This window comes from Hyla sarda, chromosome 7, assembly GCF_029499605.1.
Source record: "Hyla sarda isolate aHylSar1 chromosome 7, aHylSar1.hap1, whole genome shotgun sequence".
Classification (NCBI taxonomy): Eukaryota; Metazoa; Chordata; class Amphibia; order Anura; family Hylidae; genus Hyla; species Hyla sarda.
In genome coordinates this window covers 171,054,599-171,070,863 of record NC_079195.1, presented here as the reverse complement: position 1 = coordinate 171,070,863, position 16,265 = coordinate 171,054,599, and the positions used below count along the sequence as shown (strand labels likewise).

The window sequence follows — 16,265 nt, the reverse complement described above, 5'->3', positions numbered from 1 at the left end:
GAACCATTTAAGCAGTGCTTCTGTGGTCTGTTGTACTCTGTCAAAACAGCTCAATGCATGGATGCTGGGTGTCAGCACCCCAACGATCAGAAATAGATGGCCAATCAATCCTATCCTGAGCACAGGCCATTAATGTAAGTAGTCCTGGAAAACCTCTTTAAAAGTTATATATTTTGCACACATTTAAAACTATAAAGTAAGGCACTGGCACAAGTTGCACATGTAAGTTAAGTTTTTATTTTTTTTCCTGTTTGGGATATCAAAAACCCTCACAAAATAAAGGTGATTTACTCAAAACTGCTGTCCCTCTGGATTAGATCTACAGCTCCGATGTTTGTGTCGGATTTAGCGTTATCAAATGTTAAAAAGGAACATAAAAACAAACATGCATACACATGTACATTTGGTGTTTCCTCTCTTCAGAGGTCTATGTGAACCATGGTGGGAAGCACTTCCTAATAGTTAAATACACATAAATGACATTTAAGGGAGTGCTTCTCTGTAGAATCCCATGAGGGAATCTACTCTTAAATTTAGCTGAGCTCATCCAGAGAGCATGGAAATTCTACCTCAATACAGCTCCTGTCCTATGAAGTGGATAGGGGAGAACAGAGGGAGGCAAAATAGAAGCTTTGCTGGTTTATGACTTTGAAAACAATATAATGTAGGTAAGGCCAAGTTTCCTGGATATCCCTTGGTGGTTGCAAACAGAAGGGAGAAAAGCTTAAGCTTCTAATTCCAGACCTAAGCCAAGTTTGTGGCCACCAGCATTTATGTTCTTTCCGTCTACCAATGCAGATAGAGTCAGTTTCACCCCTAAGGAAAGAAGCAAAAGAGCAAATTTAAGCAAAATTAAAGTCAGAGGGAAAAAATTAACATGCAGTCACCAAAGTTACTAAAATGATGTCTTGGAAAAACAACATATTAGAAGGCTGTGTGAGATTTACAGCTGACATGCGAAGTTAAAGAAAAAGTCCAGTACAGAAACGCTGTGTCTCTGCCTCTCCCATAGAGATGAATGGAGGGGGCGTGTTTGTACCAGCTGACCTGATGGGTACGAAGCACGTTCTAGCATTGCAGAGTCGGGGCCCCATACGTGAGCTGTCGGGGGTCCCAGTGGTTGGACCCCCTGCAATCAGACATTTATCCCCTATCCTGCCCTTATACCGCCGCTTATATGAAAAAATAAAAAGGTTATAGGTCAGCAAAATAGAGGGATTTTAAACGCATTAATTTGGTTAAAAAGTTCGCAATTTTTTTAAGCGGTATAATAGAAAAGTATGTGATCATGGGTATCATTTTAAGAGTATTGACCTACAGAATAAAGAAAACATGTCTATTTTACCATAAAGTGTACAGCATTAAAATGAAACCTTCCAAAACTTGCAAAATTGCGGTTTTCTTATCAATTTGCCCACACAAATAGTATGTCATAGTGAGGTCACTAAAGGACCGCTGTTCGCGCAAAAAACAAGCCCTCATACTAGTCTGTGGATGAAAATATAAGTTATGATTTTTAGAAGGCAAGGAGGAAAAAACTAAAACGTAAAAGTAAAATTGCCTGAGTACTTAAGGCCCAAATGGGCCGATTCCTTAAGGGGTTAAGGAATTGCTTATAGCAGTACCATGTATACACCTCAATCAAGACAAAAGCTGTGTTTACTCTGCGAACTACAGAAGGGTGCCCGACTCTCCCTATTCAATGTTTTGGCCCCCCACCTTCTGAGACACACTTATCTTGGCAATGATGGGCCAAACAGCCAATCACCAACTGAGGCAGGACAACACTGCGGTCGTTGATTGGCTAAGTGTCCTGTACATATCGGAAGGGGGTGGTCGGAGCTTTCTGTTGGCAGAGTCTGGGAACATTCTGGAGGTCGCAGGGTGAGGCAGACGTCAGACCCCATGCAATCAGACACTTATAAAGCTGGATAACCCCTGTAACCGAGTAGTAAAGCCTCAAACTCTAAAAGTTCACTCCAGTTTTTATTGTGTAAAGCATCGGCCAATGAATTTTGAGCATAATGTCTGCCAGTGAGACCCCAAGCTTCCCTTTCATTAGCAAAGGTACAAAAGAATACATTATGGAGTTTGTCCATTTATTTGACAACTCAGGCATTAGGCAATGACCACAAATATGAGTAAAGATAAGTGAAGTATGCATACATCAGTGTTTTGCAAAATGCACAACTAGTGTTTTATGCAAAAGAAAACATTGTTAGTAAGAACAACTATACCTGTTTGCTAATAAACTAGGTCATAAGGCTATACACAAGAAACACAAGGTACATGCTGATAGATTATATATATATAAAACTATTGATGAAAACCCCATTGAGAACATATTTGTTCTGTAGGTCCATACAGTTACAATGATACCCATTTAATATAGGTCTTTATTTTACTTTAAAAAAAAAAAATTAAAAAAAAAATTCTAACTACACGCACCAACATTTAATGTATGTTTAAAATTGTCCTCTCCTGACTCCTATAACTTGTTTTTCTGTATATGGCGTGGTATGATCTGAAGTTTTTATCGGTACCATGATTGTTTTGATCTGACTTTATCACTTATCATACATTCTTTTAGGGTATACAAAGTGACCAAAAATACACAATTTTGGACTTTAGATTTTTTTTTTTTTACATGTACACCATTGACCGTGCGGTTTAATTAACCATATGTTTTCATAGTTTGGACATTTACGCACGCAGCAATACCACAAGTTTAATCTGTATATATTTTTTATATGGAATTTGGGAAAAAGGTGAGTGATCTAAACTTTTAATAAGGAAGGGGTTAATGTGTGTTTAAAAAAAAAAAAAAAAACACAACACATTTTTAAACTGACAGCGGCGATCTAAAGGGTTAATAGCCGGCTATGGCAATTGCTGCATATCTGCTATTAACGCCGTCCCTCAGCTACAATAATCAGCTGGGGGCCGGCCGGTATGACACGAGCTCAAGTTGGGAGCCCGTGCCATACCCGGTTAACAGCACAAGGACGTGTATACACGTCCTTTGTCGTTAACCAGTTAACTTTCAAATCATGGTTACTATTTCAACCGAAAACACAGAAAAGGAGATTACATTCGCATTGTTAAAAAATATTGTTTCCCATAGCAACCAATTAAGTCTCAGCTTTTATTTCTCATTACTTGGGTAAACAAAGCTGGTTGCTATGGGTAACAAAGTATTACTATAAGACAGCTTGGTACATTATTCCAAAAACAGCATAACTGTCTAAAGAGTGTGTGTAGTACTGTAGCTCAGCCCATTTGCTGCAACATAGCTGAGGTGCAGTACCTGTCATGCCATGGATAAGTGTAGAGAATAAGGCCCCTTTCACAATGCCGTTATGCCCCGGCAATTTTTTTTGCAGTTTCAAGGCAGTCATATTGCGGGTCATAATGGGCAATAACGAGTCCCGATGGACCCCATTATAGTCAATTGGGTCCATCGAGCGCCGTTATTTTCAGAGAGAATAGCAGGAGAAAAAGACTATGCACTGTTTTTTTCTCCTGCATTCGCAATCTGAAAATAACGGGGTTCACAATGCCGGAGACAAACAGCAGTGTGAATGTACCCTTTGACAGGTAATCACATAGTTCTGCATTAGAATCACCAAACATTAATACAAGCATATTCATAGAGAAAGGGATCTCAGGCAAATTCTGCAGTGTAAAAATAGGTTCAACACTTACCTGGCCTGAGAGTCTGGGTGTAGCCTACTCCAACAAGGCTGGAATTGTTCACCTTTGCCTAATAGAAACAAATCATTTTTAAACACTAGGATAATTAAACTTTCTTTGCATACTTAAGTACATACACATACACACATACACATACACAGATACTAAAGAATTTAAAAAACAAAACAGGTAGATTATCGAACTGTGAAACTAGTGTTATTTCACAGCATCTTAGAGAGATGTTACATAGTAGCTGAACAAACAATTAAAAGTGATGCATTCAAACATCCATGTTAGATCAGTCTATGTAGATGTATGTTATACCATTTTGGCAAAAAAACTACATAGATTACACACAGAGGCCCAGATTTATCAAACTGTGTGAGAGAAAAGGTGGAGAGATTTTTCCACAGTAACCAATCACAGCTCAGCTAACGAGCTCTGGTAAAATGAAAGCTGAGCTGTGATTGGTGGCGTTGGGAAAAATCACTCCACTTTTTCTCCCACACAGTTTGATAAATCAGGGCCAGAATAGTAATTTTGTAGTGTGAATGCAGTCCAGACTTTAGAGCACCAATCATGTGTACTTCAGGAAAACAAGGGTGTCCTCTTAATGTTCTTCCATGTTATTATATTACAACACGGTCACTGGAAATTCTGGGAAGAGCGCCAGGAGATTCCTAGAGATTCAGTGTTATTGGCGTTCACATATGGTGAACACGTGCAAGCAGCTGCAACACTATTGGTCACATTAAAAAAAAGGCACAGATAATTCTATACTCACAGAGATAGATGCATTAGAGTCCAACTGGTACTTAGCACCAATGCCAAAGCGGGTACTGTTGTTTCCAGATGTCCAAGCAAGGTTAACTCCTGTCTCCAATTTATCACTGACCTTCTGATAGATAGAGCCAGCAAATTCAGCTCCATCATTGCTGAAGACAGAACGACAGTACACAAGTCAGTATGTTATCTATGTTGTTAGATCACATTCAGCAGCACACACATACCAAACAGAGGGCTAAACATATCTTCAAGCGTTTGCTTAAATAGAAAAGAAAAAAAAAAAGAAAAAAATTGTGTGTTCTTAGCAAAAATAGGAAGTGTTTACTAAAACTTAGTACTGGAGCTCCACCAGCCAGAACAATTCTCACATCTAGTTTTCAGTAGTGGTGCATGAGCTCAGTGGGGGGAATTATCATTGGTTTTACATTTCTTTTTGTAGTAAAGTTACAATTTTAGGGCAAGGATTAGAGATGAGCGAAGTTACAGTGATTCGATTTGTCACAAACTTCTCAGCTCGGCAGTTGATGACTTATCCTGCATAAATTAGTTCAGCTTTCAGGTGCTCCGGTGGGCTGGAAAAGGTGGATACAGTCCTAGGAGAGAGTCTCCAGCCCACAGGAGCACCTGAAAGCTGAACTAATTTATGCAGGCTAAAGTCAGCAACTGCCGAGCCGCAAGGCTCATGATTAGAGATGAGTGAATTTACAGTAAATTTGATTCGTCACGAACTTCTCGGCTCGGCAGTTGATGACTTATCCTGCATAAATTAGTTCAGCTTTCAGGTGCTCCCGTGGGCTGGAAAAGGTGGATAGAGTCCTAGGAGACTCTTTCCTAGGACTATCCACCTTTTCCAGCCCACCGAAGCACCTGAAAGCTGAACTAATTTACGCAGGATAAGTCATCAACTGCCGAGCCGAGAAGTTTGTGACGAATCGAATTTACTGTAAATTCGCTCATCTCTACTCATGATGCATCAAATCACTGTAACTTCGCCAATCTATAGTAAGGATAAAAATGGGGGGAAAAAAAAATCTAAATTTTTGGACAATTTACACAAATTAAAAACAAAAATTTTGCTTTTTTGCAGTGGTCAGGAATTTATCAACAGTGACTGTTTCAAAGCTGTTTCACAATCTCACGCCAGAAGAACATTTGCCTCTTAAATAAGAGTGGGGAAAGTACACTTTGACATAAGTTCGGGCATAAGGGGGTAAAAAGAACTTCATTTACACAGAATGCTAAATTTTCCCCATTGTTTACTGACTTCAATATAACATTAACAAACACAAAAGGCGTTAAATATTTTCCTACATAACATTAATCCAACAGGCAGAGAAAAAGCCTACCAACCTATGATCACTAGAGTAAAAGTTGATCTTAACTGTGACTCAGTGACCACTGGGAGGCATTTCATTAGTGGTCTAAGTGCAGCTCTACCAAAACATATAAGGCAGTAGTTCATCAATGATGAAAAATTGTCTAGATAAGAGTACAGTTATTGCAACATACTCACACATTGGTATGGAGCTGGAAGTCTCCTGTCTTGTAACCGACTGCAAAGTTATTCTTGGTCAACTTTGATTTGGCACTATCAAAGGTCATCTGATAACCGGCAAGCCAGCCTTCATAACCCACGACAGCTGACCCATGGATGGCAGGACCAGCAAAATCGAAGTCCACATCACAGCCAAGGTTCACATATTCGCGCTTGTAGGCAGCTTTAACCTTGCCACTCTTCTTACTGATTGAAAAAGGTATAGAAAATGTATGTAAACAAAAAATTCTTCCAACACACCAACATGTTTGTGACATTTCATCTATTAGGACCTAGCAGAGTACCCAGTGTTGCCCATTATTTCTACATAAACCTTGTGGGAGACGAAAAACAGCAATGACACTGTTCTCATATCCAGTCCGTGCACCAATAACTATCTTCTGTACCTGACAGCTAGATAGTTGGCAGGATGTTAAGAACTCCTGGGCAATCTCTGCAGCCCAGTAGTAATGTGATCAGAAGATGTACCGGAAGTCCCACATAAAGGGGTTGGGGTTAGGGTTGATTTAACTCCTATTTTAGCTGACAAGTTAGGTAATGTGTATCAAGTTTCTTTGAAATATCTCCAGCCATTTTTAAGCTATGCTGTAACATACATACATGATGGATGGTTGGGATGAATACAATTTGCAGATGTGAATGCTGTAAGCGCAAAAGAAAAAAAAAAAAAAAGTCCTGAAAATTATGACAGTTTATTCAAAATATGTGCACAGAAGGTGCAAGAGGAATAGTGGGTGTTAGTAATAGAGCTTTCATTCAGTTTGCTCATGTAAAATAAGTTTAAAGGCGACCAGTCAGTTCCCCTGTGATAAATATTCTAATAATACTAGAGAAAGGCTCATTTTATTTGACCATAATCTGGACTAGATGCTTACCTTTATTTATACAAATGATTTCTGCTGAGAAAGCAGCAATACACAAAACATTCTTTCACTTTCTAAGGCAATAAACCTTTAGAAAGTATGATCTATGCTGATGAAAAAAAAAAAAATCTACTTACCCTGTGTTTGGTGAAAATGTTGTGTCAAATGTCAGCTTAAGGCCTTTAGCAATCTATTGTAAAAATAAAAAAATTAAAAGTGATCAAGGACTGAAAAAAGTGTGACAAACAGTTACATACATAAACACACAATTACTCCTATATATTCAAAGTTTACTCCTATTACTCCAAAGATTGACATTGTGATGTCAAATTCTGCTTTTTAAGACTGGGGCTCTGGTGACAATTTAACATTCTTAGTGTCTTTTCTTTTCCAGCCTGTAGTCCGAGAATTAAGATATTGTGAGGCTTTACATTCAATAAAGCTTTATTTTCCCATAAGTGAACACATAGGAAGGTAAACAATTTGGACTGAACTACATGCATATGGCTACTCACCTGGTCTTCAATGGTAATTTCTGTCCCCAAAGTATTATCGGTGTTCCATTTCTCTGTAAAAGTCAGTCCATACTCTCCCCATTTGTATTTGGTCTCTAAGCTGCCATTCACTTTCCCAGAATCTGTGTTTGATAACCCAGATGTTGTAAATTCCTAAAAGTAATAAAATAAAACCAACAATAAGACAATATAAATGAAAACAACAATGACTATTTGCTATGATGCTGTAAACCAAACCAGGGGTTTACAGTTAGAGATTTAATGGTACGGGGATGCTGTATACAGAACTCAAGATCAATTCTGACAAGAATATTGCTTAGCTTCAAGATCACTACTTTCTGTGATCCTTAGCTGTCATAGAATTGAGCTTGTGAGGGCAATCACTGAATGTACCACTGATCTGGGGGCTATAATTGGAAAACACACTGACACTGTATGAAAGGAGTTCTATTCCAGCTATAAGATAGACACCTACCCACAAATTGATAATAATGCAAATCTCCAATAGATTTAAGGTGGGGCTTCATAACTTACTAGGCATAGGAAGACAATACAATTGACCTACCCTTAGTCGTCCCCAATCACAGTTGGTTGTAATAGTAACGTGATAATTACAGCTATAAGCTGAGTGAATGTTAGGTTAGCTATGACCTAGCACTAAGGAGGACCTATTGCCTCTTCTAACATGACTGTTTTAGTAAATCTGTATTCAATACAGAATATGGGGCTCAGGGTCACTGATATTTAACAAATGTACTATTTATTGTATAGAAAAAAGGTCAACATATATTCATTAACAGATGACACTGTGGCCCTTGTGTGTCATAAGGATCACTACATCCAAAATATGGATACAGTAAAATAGTAGCCGGGAACAGGTAATTATAAAACCGTGGATGGGGGAGGCAATGGGGCAGCAGCTGTCTGTGGGGGTGGGGGCGGTGCGGGGCATTATCGGCAAGGTAATTGCCGATAACGTCCGAAATCGTGAATATCGGCCGATAATATTGGCCAAACCATAATCGGTCGATCCCTACTCCGGCTACCTCCACAGTGGTTGACCCCACTGGACTACCAGGGATGCTAAAAGGTACCTTTAGATGCTGCTTTCAGCTTTGACAGGGGTTAAAGGGTTAAAAGTATGCCACATGTCGGCTATTAGTCTGTCCAGCTCTACTTGCCCAAAGCAAGGCTAAATGTCAGAGAAATACACCTGTCCGTTGCCTGGAACTGCATGTTATGGGCATAGGGCGATAGGATTTCCACATCCCCGAGCCATGTGAAATATGCGGTAGTGTAAAGTGTGCCTCAGGCTGTCTGATTACAGGACAATCCATAATAGTCTTTGGCACCTGACTGCTTCACCAAGTGCCTAGTTAGAGAATGAAGCACTGCCACACAATTCCCCCAGCTATAACTAATGACTGGAGGGGGTCTCAGCACAGGAACCCCAACCAATCTTAAAACTTTTGAAATGTCTGTGAGATGTCAAAAGTTAGTTTAAATTACAGTAGTGCCTAAATGCAAAATAAAGCATTTCTAACAAAAGATGAACATTTGCATGTAATAGTGTCCTTTCTTACCAACACCACTATACTTTATATAATTATATATTGTTATCTAAATAGGTCTCAAGTGTAGTGTAGATACTAGACAGATAACTATGGGCCACAGGAAGGTAAAAAGTCACAGAAAAAAAAAAATAAAAAATAAGGAAAACAGACAACTTACCACTCCGCTTGTAGACTTTGTCTTTACGTCAAGTTTTACCAGTCCAAACCCTGAACAAAAGCAGAGTAGGAAGATATATAAAAGGGCATTTAAAAGATTAAACAAAACAAAAACAAAAAAAAGTTTCTCACACATACACACAAGTCCAACTCTCTTTGTAACATTTATTGAACTTTAGTTTCTCAGCTCTTGGTAGGGGATGCAAAGGTCAGATGGTAGGTGAGGACCCTGTTACACATTTTGTATTGGGCACTGGTGCAAGAACTTTCTGCCACCACAGAGGTTTAAGAGAACAGATTTAGGTTTGCAGTTTTAATATTCAGTCAAACGTACCCGTTATATCATACATTAAGGGTTTAATTGTGTGTTGGGTTTTGACAATGTCAGATAAAGGGGACACATTTCAACACAAAAGGGGACATTAATCATTGTTGGCTTTGGAAAGGGAGTTCTGAAGAAATGTAATAGTTTAGTTTTGCTTATGTGCGACATATTTATCATACTATCACAGGGGGTTGATAAATTCAGCACACTAAAAAAAAAATAAAAACAATAAGTCACTTCAGAACACTATTTTGTATGTTTCCTCCTTTCCTCTGTCTTTTCTGCACAAAAAGTCTCAGATGTGACTTTGTATGACAGTTTTAAAAGTGCTCTCCAAAAGCATTTATGTAAGCCAGGTCAGATTTGGCTTTGGCGTGCAACTTTTTTATGCCTATGTGAAAAAATAAAAATAAATAAATAGGGTCCAAATGCAATGATAAATCTCCCCAATTAGTTAAAAGTGGAATCAAAATACCAATACAGCAGGTACACCCTCTCAACTAATGACGGGACTGTTCTGCTACATAGTTATGCTTTTCACCGATGTCTGCTGTAGTCTTACCGTATCCTTTGCTGAAGATGTCTCTAGAAGATTTGCCAAGGTCAGCATAAGATGGTGGGACAGCCATTTTTTTTTTAACCTTAAAAAGGAAAAAAACTAAATTAGGAACATATACATCTTAAAAAATTTCATTGCTCAAGTCACATTGACTAGGCCGGACAACATATACTCCCTTGTAGTGACATATTGACATTTAGATGAAATAGAGACCTATCCCAATGCCACATTTAACCACTTAGGGGCCTAGGGTACACAGGTACACCCTGATACTTAAGGGCCCAGGGAGTGCACACACACAAAAAAAAAAAAACACACCCACGTGACGCCATTTTTAAAACTACACCCCTCGTGGAACATAACAAGGGGTACAGTGAGCCTTAATAACCCGCAGGTGTGAAGAATTTTCGTTAAAGTTGGACGTGAAAATATTTTTTCACTAAAATGCTGGTGTTCATTTTCACAAGGGGTAATAGGAAAAAAGCCCCCCATAATTTGTAACTCATTCTCTTCTGAGTATATAAATACCCCACGTGTGGACGTAAAGTGCTCTGCTGACGCACTACAGGGCTCAGAAGAGAAGGAGCGCCATTGGGCTTTTGGAGAGAGAATGTGTCTAGAATTGAAGGCCATGTGTGTTTACACAGCCCCTATGATGCCAGAATAGTGGCCCCACATGTGACCCCCCATTTTGGGAACTACACGCCTCACAGAATATAACAAGGGGTACAGTGAGCATTTACACCCCCCACGTGTCTTTCCAAAAGCTCTCCTCTTCTGAGCATTGTAGTGCACCGGCAGAGCACTTTACATCCACAAATGGGGTTAAATTTTGGGGGGCATTTTTTCCTATAACTTTATGTAAAAATAGTACATTTTGGAAAAAACAATGCATTTTAGTGAAAAAAAAATTTTATTTACACATCCGACTAACGAAAAGTCGTCAAACACCTGTGGGGTGTTGAGGCTCACTGTACACCTTGTTACGTTCCCTGAGGGGTTCCTGAGTTTGGTCTCCTGCCAGGCCGGGAGGAGACCAAACTGTTTGACTTGCGCAGAACAGAGCCACCTAGTTGCTATTTTTTTTATTCACATTAAAAACAAAGGTTGAGAATTTTAACAGCAAGTAAATAGCAAAGTGTCCTATAATTACATAAGTTACAATATATTAATAGTTTGGTGACAGGTTCTCTAAACGCCTGAAACCAGCAGTTCCAGGATAGCTTCTCTGAGAATTGTACTAGCCAAAGAGCAGGTCAACAGGAGACATGGTTATGACTAAAGGTCGGCAAAACTACAGAAGGTCAAACCAAAAGGGAATCTATTTGCTTAGACATGGAATGGTTTACTCTAAGGGAGGAAAAAGAAAGAAAGTGAAGTAGTTCTAAATTATATATATCCCATTTACCCCAAGCATAGAAATGACTGCTCAAGGCTATTGCGGCAACTAAAAATCTTATTTATTTTTAGACTAAAAAAAGATGGCCGAGCTGTCAGATTCACTTTCTACTATGGGAGTCATGTTTACCTCTAGTTATGATCCTAAAGGTTTATCTAGTGTGATCCAACCTAGGGTCACATATCAAGCAAAGCATCCCTCTCCATTGCAGAAGGTCTGTATCACAGCCTACATAATGTTTTACAACATTGTTTTCTTACCCAGGGTGCCCGGACAAAGGCGGTCGGGCATGCTGGGAGTTGTAGTTTTGCTAGACCTGGAGGAATACTAATTGGGGAAACAATGGTGTAAAAATTGCACAATGGGTAAGACGTCTAAGGACTAGTACACACTTGTCACTAATCTCCCCCCCCTTAAAGGCACTAGAGGTCATGACTATTATAATTCATCTTTATGCAGTATGGCTTCCGGTCACCAATGTCTTACTAAGCCATTCCAGAGTGCGTAAAGTCTCTGCTGCCTTAGGACCGGTTCCTGGTTATTTCCTGCATTCTTTCCAGATCACTCATGGTACACACCCTGTCTGAGGAGGAGCCTGCTATAAAAAGAACATGTAGTATGGGGTGTGAAGGCTAAGCTTTCCAAAATGTCTATACCCACGGGTCACGTGACTTTATTCTTGGCAATTGGGGAGAAGACACATTTAGGGGTTAGTCCTAGATTATAGCTCCTCTGTAGCCCTGTGCCATGCTGTGGAATTGTGGAATATCTCCTGCACATCCAGGCACAGCATGAACATAATGAGAAGTGTCACAATGAGGCCTGACCCCCCTCCCCCCCCCCCCAAGCAACACTCACTGATGCAACATCCCGTAATGAAGCCAACATCCCGCTAGGAGGAGGACACAAAAGTGCTCTGACCTAAAGGCAGCAGGGGGGTCACATCCATCATGTCACTGAGGAGTCTAGGCAGGAGCCAGCCCGTCATTTATAAGACAAGAGGATCCTGCCATAACCCACTACTCCAATCTTTCCATTCTGGGGTCCAGTTACTAAGAGCATCAGCCACTCCACCAGCAATTAAAGCTGGAAGCCTAGAACGTGCAGTGTCCCTACACATGATAAGGTTATACGTATACAATCACGTGTGACCTCCACGTAGTGACGGGATGACAGCTGACGGGCACATCTAACCTCCGGAGACTATAAGGTCACCAGGCTCCAGCAGTAACATCCACACTGCTAAGGTCACACAGGAACGCTCCCTCACACAGACAGCTCCTATATATAGCTGCAGCTACAAGGGTATGCAGGCAGAGTGGGGGCAGCCATCTTGGAAGCATGCACATCCTTACAGGAAATTAACTCATTTCCTCAGTAGGAATAAAGAAACATGGCTCCTCAGAGTACAAGTATAAAGGCAGCTGCAGTGTGTCCGACACCATTAAAGAGGCATCTGAAGACAACTAGAACAGTGTTTCCCAACCAGGGTGCCTCCGGGTGTTGCAAAACTACAACTCCCAGCATGCCCGGACAGCCTCTGGCTGTCCGGGCATGCTGGGAGTTGTAGTTTTGCAACACTTGGAGGAACCCTGGTTGGGAAACACTGTTCTTTAAGGACATCACTGGGGAACCACTTATCCACCATGCTGCTGTGGAACTACTAACCCCAGCAGCTTCTGAGCTCACATGGCATGCATTGCCTCAGGGTCCAGGGCATGAACACGAGCCAAGGGAAGGCTTGACACACATGGAGCCCTTACATCTCATTATTCAGAAAATAGGAGTTAGATTTTAATAAAAAATTATATTATTTAGATAAATAATCCACACACAATGTAAATATATACTGCCCTGCTACATGTACGACCCTAAACACAAACCTACAAGGAGGATCACACTGTGCAAAAAGCCGGCTACACAGTCTTCTCCACCTGCTAACAATACATGTGAGCGGCCATATGTTCTACACACGAGTATATACTACACAGCCCCGGCCGGCTAAGGGCCTCCGCTCCTCACACTTCTCGCTTTCCACCCCCGCTTAGCTCCCACACTCCAGGCACAGGACACCGCTGCCCTCCCCTCCCCTCCGGTCAGTGACCCCCGGTGACCTCCCAGGCTGAGCGGTGAGGCTACAGCAAGCAGCCGGCCCCGCATTACCTGTACTTAGCGCAGAGCGGCCTGTCCTATCCGGAACGTGCGGCTGGAGGGCGAAGTGAAGGAGACACAGAGCCTGTCACTGTGCGGCTCCTCCCCCTAAGTCACGCCCCGCCCCTCCCACAGCTGCCCAGGAAAGCGCCTGCGCCGCAAAACCGCCCGTGGCGCCACATACTCCTCTTCATGTTTAACGTTTCGCGTTTTTTCCGTTCTCGCACACAGGCAGAATGATAACGGAGCACGAAATCCGCACTAGACGACATAACTGCGCGTTTTATCCGGGCGGCATATCTTCGGGTAGCTCTGTCCAAACGTGGGGCCTTGTGAGGGCGGGAAAATAGCCGGGAGAATGTGTGAGGCGGGGTGTGAACTTACTAGGTGACCTCACGTCAGTTAAGCACCAGGTGGCGCTGTCGCTCATTCCTGAATGTTCTGGCTTCCACATCTCGTTTGGTTGCTTTGGTGTTACACAATGGGCTCTTAGTTTTGTATGGAACAGAATTCTAATAAATGAAGATGAAGAGAGTAGGACCGGCTAAACATGTGCCAGAACTTTCTCCTCAGTCGTCAACTATTCATTGGTCATGGAGGCCAGGGCTACACTGCCACTTTTTGTAGTGCTAGTAATTAATTTCAAGAGACAGAGCCAAATTTCATTTTTTTCCCCTCCTCACATTTAACCCCTTAATGGTCTATTCACACGTACATAATTCTGCGCAGATTTGATGCGCAGGATTTTCTGCTGCACATTTCAATGTAAACTGAATGACTGACTGAACACAGCTTGAAATCCTGCACATCAAATCTGCACAGAATACTGTACGTGTGAATAGACCCTAAAGGAGTACTTATGCCACACGGTATTCGGACACGCTCCCTTGCTGCTTATTGTCGGGGCCCTATACGGGAGATCTCGGAGGCCCCAGCGGTCGGACCACCATGATATGAAACTTATCCTTAGGAGTTGCCCTGAATCATAGCGTGTCGGGCCCGGCCTCTAACAACGGCCGGGACCCGTGGCTATTAACTCTTTAGATGCGGCGTTCAAAGTTGAACGCCGTGTCTAAAGTGAAGGTAAACTACCCCTGGCTAGCTCAGCGGGCTGTTTGGGATAGCCGTGGTGAAATTGCGGCATCCCGAACAGCTGTAGGACAGCAGGAGGGTCCCTTACCTGCCTCCTGGTGTCCGATTGCCAAATGACTGCTCAGTGCCTGAGATCCAGGCATAACCAGTCAAGCGGCAGAATCATCGATCAATGGTTTCCTATGAGAAACCATTGATCAATGTAAAAGATCAGTGTGTGCAGTGTTATAGCCCCCTATGGGAGCTATAACATTGCAGAAAAAAAGTTAATAAAGATCATTTAACCCCTTCCCTGATAAAAGTTTGAATCACCCCCCTTTTCCCATTTAGAAAAAAAAAAGTGTAAATAAAAATAAACATATTTGGCAACGCCGCATGCAGAAATGTCCAAATTTCACACTTTTGCAAGGGTTAATAGCAGAAAATACCCCCCGAAATTTGTAACCCCATCTCTTCTGAGTATGTAGGTACCCCATAGGTTGACCTGAAGTGCACTATGGGCGAACTACAATGCTCAGAAGAGAAGGAGTCATATTTGGCTTTTTGAGAGCAAATTTTGCCCGGGGGGGGCATGTCGCATTTAGGAAGCCCCTAAGGTGCCAGAACCGCAAAAAAAAAAACACATGGCATACCATTTTGGAAACTAGACCCCTTGAGGAATGTAACAAGGGGTACAGTGAGTATTTGCCCCCCACTGGTGTCTGACAGATCTTTGGAACAGTGGGATGTACAAGTTTTCATTTTCACGGACCACTGTTCCAAAGATCCGTCAGACACCTGTGGGGGTAAATTCTCACTGCACCACTTATTACATTCCATGAGGGGTGTAGTTTCCGAAATGGGGTCACACGTGTTTTTTTTTTTTTTTTGCGTTTGTCAAAACTGCTGTAACAATCAGCCACCCCTGTGCAAATCACCTCAAATGTACATGGTGCACTCACCCTTCTGGGCCTTGTTGTGCGCCCCCAGAGCACTTTGCGCCCACATATGGGGTATCTCCGTAGTCGGGAGAAATTGCGTTACAAATTTTGGGGGGCTTTTTTCCCTTTTACCTCTTGTGAAAATGTAAAGTATAGGGCAACATCAGCATGTTAGTGTAAAAATTTTTATTTTTTTACACTAACATTCTGGTGTAGACCCCAACATTTCCTTTTCATGAAGTGTTAAAGGAGAAAAAGCCCCCCAAACCTTGTAACGCAATTTCTCCCGAGTACGGCGATACCCCATATGTGACCCTAAACTGTTGCCCTGAAATACGTCAGGGCTCCAAAGTGAGAGAGCGCCATGTGCATTTGAGGCCTAAATTAGGGATTTGCATAGGGGTGGACATAGGGGTATTCTACGCCAGTGATTCCCAAACAGGGTGCCTCCAGCTGTTGCAAAACTCCCAGCATGCGTGGACAGTCAATGACTGTCCGGCAATACTGGGAGTTGCTGTTTTTCAACAGCTGGAGGCTCTGCTTTGGAAACAGTGGTGTACCGGACGTTCTTATTGGGGAGGGGAGGGGGGCTGTGTAGGGGTATGTGTATATGTAGTGTTTTTAACTTTTTATTTTATTTTGTGGTAGTGTAGTGTTTTTACGGTACAGTCACACGG

The 16,265-nt window shown here is 41.7% G+C and overlaps 1 protein-coding gene across 1 annotated transcript; it reads right to left on the bottom strand.

Moving 5' to 3' along the window:
* Positions 1 to 214: 214 nt before the first annotated feature.
* Positions 215 to 13,666, bottom strand: VDAC2 (voltage dependent anion channel 2). The gene is made up of 9 exons (XM_056531298.1): positions 13,589 to 13,666; positions 10,030 to 10,108; positions 9,144 to 9,193; positions 7,413 to 7,565; positions 7,035 to 7,087; positions 5,993 to 6,220; positions 4,478 to 4,628; positions 3,706 to 3,763; positions 215 to 816 (listed from the first exon to the last, which is right to left on the bottom strand). The coding sequence occupies exons 2-9, from the start codon at positions 10,094 to 10,096 to the stop codon at positions 725 to 727; spliced, it is 852 nt and encodes a 283-aa protein (XP_056387273.1). The 5' UTR covers positions 10,097 to 10,108; positions 13,589 to 13,666; the 3' UTR covers positions 215 to 724.
* Positions 13,667 to 16,265: the final 2,599 nt, after the last annotated feature.